Here is a 12360-nt window from a genome sequence, read left to right as displayed (position 1 = left end):
CATTATTTACAATTTCCAAAAGATGGAAACAGCCCAAGTGTCCATCAAACAAGGAATGGATAAACAAAATGTGGCATATACATACAATGGATTGTTCAAATGTAAAAAGGAATTAAGTCCTGATGCATGCAACAACATGGATGGGCAATGGATTCTTAGATATGATGCCAAAGGCGCATGAAACAAAAGGGAAAGAACATAAATTGCACTTTTATCAAAATTTAAAACTTGAAGACATCAAAGGGACATTATAACAAAGTGAAAGGATAACATATAGAGTGGGAGGAAAAAGTTGGAAACCATTTATCTGATAAGGATTTAATATCTAGACTATATAAAGAACTCGTCCAACTCAATACCAAAAAGACAAGCCCGATATAATGGGTAATTTAAAAATAGGCAAAGTGTCTGAAAAAGCATTTCTCCAAAGAAGATATACAAATGGCCAATGAGCAAATAAAAAGCTACTCAACTAACCTTGCAGAACTATCTGACTCCTTAAACTCGGTACATGAATAACAGGTTTAAAATTTTTAAACCAAATTTAATTTTTTTTTTTTATGCCAGAATGAAAGTGAATTACAGGACATCTTTGTGAGACCGGAGAGAGCTTTGTGGTCTCTGAGGCTAACATACACTGAATAAGCACATACTTCCAGGGATAGCAATTAAACTCTTTCGTGGACTGTTTCTTGAGAATGTCATTGTGGAAAGCATCTGACCCTAACTGTTGACCAAGTTCTGCTTTGGCAGAACTTCCCCTGACTCTTAAAACAGATGACAGACTAAGCAAACAGCATTCCTCCTCTCTTTAGGCACTTGTCAATAATGGCATTCAAGGTCCTGGAGCAAGGCTGCCAGATGCTTCTTCCAGAAGGTTAATGAGATAAAGGTTCCCCTAGGTGGACCTTAAGCAGAGATTACACCTGAGAGGAAGATAAGCAGATTATTCCAGAAACAGACACTGCTGCAGTTTCTTCATGAATTAGCACCCTCATAAAGGTAAACCAAGAAGGTTGGCCTCACTCAGCTGGCATCAATACACAAATAAATTTCCTATACCTGTCATTTTATTTATTTAAAAATGAGATTTGGGTTTGTTCTGTGACTGTTACCAGAATTGCCAATGCTCAAAAGCCAGAATGTATTTTGAAACTAGAAGAGCTATTTTTGTTCTTTGGATTTTTCTCCAAGTTCAAGGAAGCAAAGGTAAGTTATTTACATGTTTGTTTCTTTTTTAAATTACTTATCTATACAGTCTATGGATATGCAGCAATATTCAGAATCTATAAGGTCATCATGGTATTTCACAGAGGCCTATACCAGGGAAGGCCCTGAATAAATATTGATCATTGATTGATATAACGTAAAAAAGGAGGGAGGTGTTATTGATTGAATATTTACTACATAATCTCAAAAATTTATTGTTAAAAAATAGAAAATGAGTGGGGGTCACAGTGGTTCGGTGGCAGAGTTCTCACCTGCCATGTCGGAGACCCAGGTTCGATTCCCGGTGCCTGCCCATGCCAAAAAAAAAAATAGATGAATTGTACCATCTTCACTGTTAAAAGACATTGAATGCAAATTAGTATCATTAATATTAATAACATTAACAAGTCTGTTATGTGATTAACCAATTCCACTTATCCACTTAAACTGAAAAAATCTGAAACATGAATTTAGTACTTTAAGTCACTCATGATCAGACAAAAAAATATATCTTTTACCTTCTTATAATTCAATTTCTAAATTGTGAATTGTTTAGCTTAGAAAATACTAAGTGTGCTTGTCTTTGGAGCTCATGATGACAACCAACTCAGAAACTTGGTTGTTTTTGAAGTAGTATGCATAAAAGAACATGGCAGTGCACTGTTCTTAAGGCAAATCTTCAACTAGATATAAAATTAAAGCAAGCCACAACTGAGAGATTTCCAACAAAGTTGAGAGGTTATCTTAGAGGTTATTATGCATTGAATAGATATCCTTTTTAGTTTATGGTGTATTTGGAGTGGCTAGAGAGAAGTACCTGAAACTGTTGAGCTGTGTTTCAGTAACCTTCATTCATGAAGACAATTGTATAACTATATAGCTTTTACAAAGTGACTGCGTGATTGTGAAAACCTTGTGTCTGATGCCCCTTTTATCCAGGGTATGAACAGATGAGTAAAAAAACTAAGGGTAAAAAGTAAATAAAAAATAAGAGGGTATTAAGGAGTAAATAATTAGGTAGATTGAAATACTAGTGGTCAATGGAGAAGGAACAATGAGGGGTATAGGATGTATGAGTTTTTTCTTTTTTCCTTTTTATTTATTTTTCTAGAGTGATGCAAATGTTCTAAAAATGATTATAATTATGAATACACAACTGTATGATGATATTGTGAGCCATTGATTATATACTATGTGTGAATATTTCTCAATAAAACAATTTTTTAAAATGTATTTTTATTTTTTAAAACTTGAATAAAGCTTGACCTTATTATTAAGGATAAACAGATTAATACAAAGTATTCAATATTTTTAGGACATTTGAAATCAATAATGTTTAATTCTTCTTAAAAATGACATCTTCAGGCAGTTAACATGTTAATGGAAGCACAGTTTTGAAATGTCCATAGAAAAGTGAAATAAACAATTGCTGCATTTGTCAGTCAAAAAGTAACTATGCTTTCATCAGTTACTTCTCAGTGGTTATATTTGAGGGAGAACAATTTTTCTAGAAAAAAACTATAGTTTCACTACCTATGGTAGATGAACAAAAGTTTATTTATCTTTCTTTTCAATTTTCAATTATATATGATTTTTTATACTTATAAAAACATTTTAACCAATGATGAGATTCCACTGTAGTCTGAACAGAATCAGCTGAAGCCAACCAATTTGTCTGTTTCATAGATTTGGCCAGGCAAATCAGTTTTGTTTGTTTAATCATTTTAACCAATTTAGCTATTTTTTCTATTTTCATATATTACTTATCATCCATTACACACAATTATAAGTAGCATAAACATATATAGCAAGTTCAATGAAATAAGTTCACCAAAAACCCACTACAATTTTAAATATGCCTACTTCCACGTAACAATGTGTAATTATTACTACATAATAAAAACATCTTAATATGTTACTTGTTTGGGGCTTTTTATTCCATAAGAATCTCAGATCTCTGCATTTCTGTTCATCTTCATTTTGTGGGGTCTACATTAGAGTACCTCAGCCAAACTGGTTTCCCATTTGTGACTAATTAGCCATCATATGTGCATTTACATAGAAAATGGTTTGGGAAAGAGAAAAAAGGGTCAATTAAATACAACAAGCTGTTAATAAGTGCTTACATCAATTTAAGTTTCTTTTTTAAAAAAATATAGATTATTTATTTGAACAGTCAGAAGATATGCAACAATTACCAATTATAATACTTCCATCCAAACCCTACCTATGTTAGCAACTACATATGTTTCTTCAGTCTTTTCCTAGGTAGGCTTATTTGATTTTTACATATAGCAATCCTACCACACACAATTTTGTACTTCTATTACCACATATGAATGATTTCATTATAATTTAGTTTGGACAAGTATCATTTCTTTGGCTGCACAATATTCTTTTAGGTAGCTATACCATGACTTGCTATACCTAAATACTCAACAAGAGAGGAATAATTATTTCTATTTATTTTCTTATTAAAATGAACATCTTTGTGCATAAGTCTCTCAGTATTTAAGATCTCTAGCATAAATTCACTAAAGTAAAATTATTGGGTTAGTGCACTATATAAAGTTTTTGGTATTTGATTCCTATTGCCAAACTGCTTCTCCAAAGGTTTCCTATGCCCTAAGGTGTTATTTCCCAACTTAATTTTACAGAGCGTTTGTTTACCATGTACCCAATACTGTGCCAGGCACTAAATATAAAGAGATTCAAAGGCATGTCAATATTTCAAAATGTTCTTTTAAGATTTGAAGATCCTGAATATAGTTTTCCTTGAGCTTCACAAGTGAGAATGGCTTTATTTCAGAATGTTCATTCAATAAAATTGTTTTAGCGCCACAAAAGAAAGAGTTTAAGAATTTCTGAGAACAATTACTTCAAGATACCAAGGCTCCTGAGTTCAGGATTCACAAAGGGAATGCCAGTGGCTGTGATGAGCACTGCACTGCTTTATGCTCTTACCTCTCCATTTCACATGAATAATTTCATCTAATTTCTTATGACATTCTGATGTGTGGAAGATGGACGGAAGAGAGAAAATCCACTCTTGCCAAGCCCTGTAATGGAAATGGTATTTATCAAAGTATGTGCCTTTTACACTACATTTGGTTATACCAAATGAAACCTTTAACTAAGTTATTATTTGTTCACCAAAGTAGGGTAATTGTTTTAACAACTGTGAAATGTCAGAAAATTTGCATTTGGAGACACTCTACTTCTTGCTGGTCCTTTCCTATATGGATATGTTCTCATTTCATAAAATTACTCAGGAAGGTATTTTCCTTCACTGTGGCTCCATTTACAGAGAATATGGCTTCATTTATATCCTTGAGCTGGTTGCTGAAGCGCCGTCATATTCACACTGCAGCCCCTAAACTTTGTCCATCTGTACCACAGTCTCAAGACAGTGTCATTTAAAAGGTTCAGGACAGATTTTTTTTTTACAAATTATACCTGAGGAGATGTCCTCAACAAAGCTGTGTAAATTGAAGACACTTTGTGTCCAATTGAACAATATGTGGCAGCACCCTTGAAACCATTTATTTAAATTATACACTCTCTTTAAAAAATAAAAAGCAATTGCTGCCTTGTGGCCCCTTTTTGCTTGTACCGCTAATCACACTAAAGGACTATTAAATGTGTGAGCTAATCAGGCAGGGCTGACATGACCTATTACTTTCTCAGCCTTTTCTGTCAATCATGAGAGTGCAGTCACCTCAAATAGCGACTGTACTTGAATGCTAATCATCTTTGGAAATTCAGATCCTTTATCTCTTTGGTGCCATAATCATTTTCACAGATTTTATGCTGCTATAATCTAATCCATCTGAGAACATCAAAGATTTTTTTTACACAGTAATCACTATGTTTATATAATGCAGTACATACCTTGTAATGACCATAGTAAAAATTCTGAACCCATCACTACATTGTGAAGTATCAAACTCTGGTGTGACTAAGGTATTATCCACATCACCTCTCCTTGCCTCCAGGATAGAAAAGGCACTTCTGCAATTGCAGGGAGGAAACTTGCCAGGCCAACCCTTAAAATACCACAAAGCAATTTGTTGAAATGAAGGAAAAGTATTCAGCACATAAAATTCTCCTATTTATGTTGCCATTCTTGAGGAACATTTTCCCTGTGTCTTCGTGAAGTCATCTTCATTCATTCCAACTTGATTTTCTTCTTTCTACCATTGTAAGTTCCTTTACTACCACCCCAGCTGGCATGTATTTTCATAATCACTTCTAGAAGAAGGGTAAAAGGAAACTGACCCAAAGACAATTTTGTGGAGAAAAGTCAGGACCTCAAAAAAATGATGAAATTTCAGAAATACCTCAACTTCATACAAAAAATAACACATGTGGAGCTAATTTGTCTGTCTTAGGTTGCTGCTGTGTTTATAAATAAACGGAAGTTACATTTAATTAAGCCAAACTATGAAACCCAATGGCGCTAGTACTAACTCATATTCTGAACTAGTGTTCAGACTCAGTCAAAACACTTTACAGACACAGTTAACAATTCTTAAGGTTAATATCATACTTGTCTTATATAGGTTCAAGCATATTCTAATTGATCTTACTTTTTAGGATTTCCCTGAATGATCAACAGTGTGCTCATTTCTGATAAGGAACCTGAGGCAGAGAGTACTAGGGAATGCTCCTAAAGTCTCATCAATGACTCCAGTTCCTCAGTCTCTCCCAATTTCTCCAGTTCATCAGCTGCATCCAGGCCTCAATGAACTATAAATTAATCCTAGGTCCTGTGGTCAGACCTTGAACCTCTCTCAAAAGTATTCTTATTTTACAAATAGAAAAATAAGACCTTCAGCCCCACCTGCTTAGTTAATCCCACTCTGGGAAACTCAACTTTCACTTTTCCACTCTCATTCCTGAGCTGCCAAGGGTTATTAGAGAAACCCAACGGACAGAAAACTTCCATGAAACAAGTTCATTCACTGTAACCTTAACTGGGCCCTCCAAGCTGTTCTACAGTCTTATTCATCTCTAATTTTCTGACTTAGTCCCCTAACCAGATTTACAATCCTTTCCTTTTTCCTGCAGCATACAGCCAGGTTTCCCCTCATTCATAAAAGAAGAAATTGTGGAGCAGTTAAGAGCAAAAACTTTAAGGGCTGAATAGAACACGATTTAAGTCTCAGCTCAGTCACTAGCTATGTGACCTTGGCAAATTGCTCATTCTCATACATTATCTCCATTTTATGGTATCCTCATCTATGAAATGGGAATAGTGTCTGCTCAAATGGCTAAACAAGCTGTGGTATATACATACGATGGAATATTATGCAGCTTTAAGACAGGATAAACTTATGAAGCATGTAACAGCATGGATGGACCTTAAGGACATTATGCTGAGTGAGATTAGTCAGAAGCAAAAGGACAAAGACTGTGTGGTCTCACTGATATGAACTGACAGTAGTGAATAAACTTGGAGAATTTCATTGATAACAGAGACCATCAGGAGGTAGAAATAGGTAAGATATTAGGTAATCAGAGCTGAAGAGATACAGATTGTGCAACAGGACTGATTGTAAAAACTCAGAAATGGATAGCACAGTACTGCCTAACTGTAATACAATTATGTTAAAACAGTGAATGAAGCTGAATGTGGGAATGGTCGAGGGAGGAGGGCTGGGGGCACAAATGAAATCAGAAAGAAAGATAGATGATAAGGACTGAGATGGTATAATCTAGGAATGCCTAAAGTGTATAATGATAGTGACTAAATGTACAAATTTAAAAATGTTTTTGCATGAGGAAGAACAAAGGAATGTCATTACTGCAGAGTGTTGAAAATAGATGGCAATTAATATTTTAAAATTTAACCTTATCTGTGAGACTAAAGCAAAAAATGTTTATTTGGTACAAAATTTATATTTTGACTAGTGCAGTTCCTAATATAACTTATGTGGACAGCTTAATTGAACATCATAAGTACATGGAACCTTGAGTAGGACATAAGATTTTGTAAGTTTGTCCAGAGTGATGCCCCAATAAATCCCAGAGTGATTTGAAAAAAATAAAAAATTAAAAAATAATTGTGTCTGCTTATAGGGCCATGATAAAGATCGACAAAATAATCAAAAATGCTGAAAACATGTCAGTTCCTAAAAACAACTACTTGTCCACCATTACTATTACCCCCTCCTCCTGCTTACTGAGATCAAAGTCTTCTGACTTCTGTTCTTTCCACTTCAAAGTTTCTCTGAATCTTTCTCATTCCCCCTTGTTTCAGAGAAAATAAAAAGGTCTCATGTGTTTGCTAATGTTAAGCCTGATTACCACTGACTTTAACTTTATGGATAACCAATTCTCCACAGACCTTCCTCCCTCCCAGTCTCCCCTTCCACTGACTTTTCTTTCTCAGCCTAGAGACTCTAAATCCAATGGTTCTCAACATTGGTAAAAACCCCAATTCTGGACCTCCAGCTCTGAAGATTCTGATTTAATTGGCCCAAGCAAGAATGTTTTTTGAAAGCAATCATTTGTGAGATTTGCTTTAATGCATTTTTTTTATTAAATGTTATATCATAATTGTATTTTCAGTTTGGAGGAAACTGTCTCATTATTTAGTAGAGTTGGTAGAATGATTTGCACAATCACTCCTTTTTCAAAGATTATTTCAATCTTTTTTAGCCATTCTGAATAAAACAGCACTAAGTCTATTAGGGCGCAGATAGGTTACAAAAATATATCTATTCTGAAAAATCTGCACAGAGTATTCCAATGAACGCACTGTTAAAAACCACTTAAATGGCCAATGAGGTCAGGAACCATATCATCTTGTTCTCCTTAATATCATCAGCATCCTTTTTCTGGTACAAACTATTCTATAACCTGCATTCTAAATCTCATTTCATGCCATCATCTTCCTCCACATCTTTAAAGGCAGGAATTTTGATGTCATCTAAGACATCTTTGTCTTTCTCTTCCTCATAACCAATTTCTCACCAAATCCTATCAACCACTGCGGTATGCTGACAAATGTTTAGCAACCAGCTCTTGAAGAAAGAAAACTACCTTATTTGTAGGGTTTACCAATATCCGTGGTGTAAATACACCTACCATGGACAATTTAAAGCTACAAAAAAAAATGTGACAGCAACTGAGAGTCAGTATGAGCTGGCTTCAGCATACCAGGGAATTATCTCACAAATGCTTCTTTATTCCAGCTTCACCTTCATCCCAGGACCACTACGCTCAGTCTGCTAAATCTTCTGCTAGGGACTATGTACAACAACCTCCTCTCAGGTTATGTGATCTTTTACATGTCTATTTCCTAAACTCATGGGAAATGGCTAGTCAGTGCCAATTCTTGTCAGTAGTATTTCAGAAATAGTATTGGTTTTCTCCACTTTTAACTGATATTCTTATCCATTGTACCCCACATTTCCCTGCTTAAAAAAAAAAAAAGAACTGTCATATCCCCCCCCCCGCAGTGATTTCAAAATAAACTCCAAATAATTTCATCTAAGCCTTTTATGACCTCACCTCCACTTTCCTTTCAATCCTTACTTGTAGAGACTGCTGGAAGTTCTGCCATGGACAAGATTCAGTGCTTTATGCACATTTCCTTAAATGGGAAGTACAAATCAAGAGTGTATAAAGAAATCTATAGTATTTAGACAATTAATAATAAAATGCCCCCCACCCAGATTAAATAGTGTCTTAGTATCTAATATCTTAGAAATCCTCCATATGTTCTTTCAATCTCTTCCTGTTTGCTGTATGCAAAAAGTAGCCATTGCCTAAATTTTGTGTTAACCATGCCCTTGTTTGTCTGAAGTATTTCCACTAGTGGCTGTATTCTCTAAATAATGTATTTCTTAGCTTGCTTTTTTGAACCTTATATAAATGAAATAATGCTGTATGTGTTTTCCTCTGACTTGGTTCTTTGGCCCAACATTATGTTTCAAAAATCCATCCATATTCTACACATAGTGGACGTTGAGGCAAAAGATTACTTTTTACTTCACTTTACATAGTACACTTCCAGGGAAACAGGAACGAAAGGAAAAGGAGAGTGAGGCAATGAAAAAGGGAGAGTCAACATAATGATGCCTTCCAATTGGTCTCCAATTCAACTGATTACCTGATCTCAGAGGACCATCCAAAAAAAATCTCAGGACAGTTCATGGGGGTAGAGCCCTGGGAATAAATGGAGAAAATTTTATCTAAAGTCTCCTCAAAGGTTCAACCCAAATAACGTTAACTTTCATGCACCTCCAATGTGCATATTTATGGACTGCCAGAAAGTCCTGATTCTTTTCACACCTTAGCAGCAACAGAAAACTCTCAGCAGGCACCACAGCATGGCCATGAAGTAAGGAGCTATGGGCTTGTGTCTCCTACAGTGGCATAGAGCCTATAAAAAGCTAACTCCAGAGAAAGGTGAGGCTAAGAGAGCTGACTTGGTACATGAGAGATATTGGAGACATACTACCGTCTGGTGTGAATATATCACAAGGTATTGGTTCTTCTCTTGATGAACTTTGCTATCACAGACAAGGCTGGTTCAAACACCCTTGTACATGTTCACAGATGCTCTCAGGCAGGAGTCTTTCTAGGATATTAACTTGGGAGAAGAATGCTGAGTCATAAAGTATACATATATGTTTTCAATTTTACCAGGTAACAACAAGCTGTTATCCTAAATGTTTGTATCATTTACACTTCCAGTGGCAGTGGCTCAGGGGTCCTTTTGTTCCAAATCCTTATCATGATTAGTATTGCCTGACTTTTTATTGAGTCAGAGGAATTCTTTAAAAATGCTGGATGTCCATTCCTTTGCAGTTCTGTATCATTCAAATATCTTCTCCCAGCTTGTACCTTGTCTTTTTACTCTCTTACTGGTGTCCTTTGTTGAACAGACATTCTCACTTTAATGTAGTTGAATGTATCAGCCTTTCAATTTCCTGGCTTATGTTTTTTATCTTGCTTAAGAAATCTTTCCCTGTCTCAAATTCATGAAAATATTCTCCTATATAGTCTTAGGAAAGTTGTATAGTTTTGCTTTCATATTTAAGCCACTAGAATTATTTGTGTAATGTGAGGTAAGGAAACAATTTCATTTTCCTAATATCAATTTTTTTAGCACCAAACACTGGATAGTTTTCCCCTTTGCTTTGTGACAGCTTTCTGTCATAAACATGGGTTTGCCTAGGCTTATTTATTCCATTGTACTGTGTTTGAGCCAATTTTACATTGGTTTAATTATTATAAATTTATAAAATTGCAATATCTAGTAGAGAATGTTTCTCCAGCTTTGCTCTTATTCTACAGAAGTATCTAAACTATTTTTGACCCTCTACTTTTTCACCATAACTCTAAAATGAGCGAATTAGTCATCAAGTTCCACAAAAGCCTCTTTGGGATTTTGTAGGAATTGTATTGACTCTATAGATCAATTTGGGGATTACTGATGCCTTTATAATGTTGTCTTCCTATACAAGAGCATGGAAAATCTCCACTTTTTTTTTTATTATTAATTAACAGAAAAAAAGAAAAAAAGAAATCAACCCAACATTTAGAAATCATACCATTCGTTGCGTGACTGTTTAATAAAGACCCCCGCCAACATCTTAGACTTATCCCTAAGTATTTTACATTAATTGTGATATATTGTCAATGGTATTTTTATTACATTTGCTATGTGGAGATGCAATTGAGATTTTCATATTGGTTTTGTATCCCTTAGCCTTGGTAAACAAGCCTATCAATTCTGAAATTCACTAACAATTCTATGAAGTTTTCTACTCATCAAATCATATCATTTCTGAATAAAGAGAATTTTGCTTCTTCTTTTTCGGTCTTTCTTTTATTTCCTTAAATTTTCTACTGCCCTTCATAAGCTGTCCAGTATAGTGCTAAAGAGAAATGATGAGAGCTTGGTTCAGCTTTTTTTGTTTTGTTTTGTAAATGCCCTTTATCGGGTAAAGGAAGTTCTTCTCTATTCCTAGTTTTAGAGTTTTGGTTTTTTTAACATGAATAAAACAGAAATTCATTGATTATTTCTTCTGTATTTATTGAGATTATTAAATTTTTTCTGTTTTAATTCATTAATATGATAAATTATCTTAATTAATTATCAAATATTAAACCAACCCTAAATTTCTTAAATAAATCCTATTTGGCCATGATATATTTTACTTTTTCATGCATTATTGGAGGCAATTTGCTAATATTTTATTTCAAATTGGTATATTTGAAATTGGATCAGTTTTTTTCCTCACATTTTGCTTGTCAGGTTCTGTAAGAATTTGTATAAAACTAGAATCATTTTTTCCTTGAATGTTTATTAGAAACCTCTGATGAAACCGGAGAAAGATATATTTGAAGAAATATTTGATTACTAATTCAGTTTGTTCAAAGAGTATAATAGTATTTGTTCCCTATCTCTTCTTGAGTTAGTTCTCATAGGTGGTATATTTCTAGAATTTATCTATTTCATATAAGTTTTGAAAGTTATTGATAAAACAATGCTCATAATGTTCTCTTGTTATCTTTTGCATGTCTGTAGAAAGTATAATAATGTCTCCTTTTTCAATCCTGATATTGGTTAATTATATATTCTCTTTTTTACTAGATTGATCTCACTTGTTTGTTTCTCTATGTGATGATGGTTATCAGTATTTTAGAAGGAACGATGTTTGGTTTTTCTATTTCTTTTATCTTTTCTATTATATTTATTAATCTGTGCTCTTGTCTTTCTTATTTCTTTTCCTTGTATTTTCTTTTGGGTTATTATTATCCCTTGTTAACCTCTTGAGATGGATGGTTAGCTCATTAATATTTATCCTTTGTTTCTTTTTCTAAAATAGCATTTTAATGATATAAATTCAACTTTAGGTACTGTTATTAGCTGCATACCTTAAGTTTTATTATGTAACATTATCATCTGATAAAATATTTTCTATTTTCTATCGTGGTTTTTTTCTTTGACTTATGGGTTCTTTAGAAGGAAATTTTTTTTAGCTATCCAAATTTGTGGAGTTGTTCAGGCATTTTTTTCAAAAAATACTGATTTCTAGCTTAATTCTTTATTGGTCTGAGAGCATAATATATATATTATAAATCCTTTTAAATTTATTGAAAGTCCAGTACATAGTCAATTTTTATATGTTC

The 12360-nt window shown here is 33.9% G+C and overlaps 1 protein-coding gene across 1 annotated transcript in view; it reads left to right on the top strand.

The window, feature by feature from the left end:
• The first annotated feature begins 1142 nt into the window (after positions 1–1142).
• IMPG1 (interphotoreceptor matrix proteoglycan 1) overlaps positions 1143–12360 on the top strand; it is a 145608-nt gene continuing 134390 nt past the window's right edge. The window contains exon 1 of the mRNA XM_077159437.1: positions 1143–1209. Within this exon, the coding sequence (XP_077015552.1) occupies positions 1143–1209 (67 nt within the window). The remainder of the gene's footprint in view (positions 1210–12360) is intronic.

Source organism: Tamandua tetradactyla, chromosome 5 (assembly GCF_023851605.1).
Source record: "Tamandua tetradactyla isolate mTamTet1 chromosome 5, mTamTet1.pri, whole genome shotgun sequence".
Lineage (NCBI taxonomy): Eukaryota > Metazoa > Chordata > Mammalia > Pilosa > Myrmecophagidae > Tamandua > Tamandua tetradactyla.
Note: the sequence above shows the minus strand (reverse complement) of the source record. Positions and strands in the feature narration are given on the sequence as shown.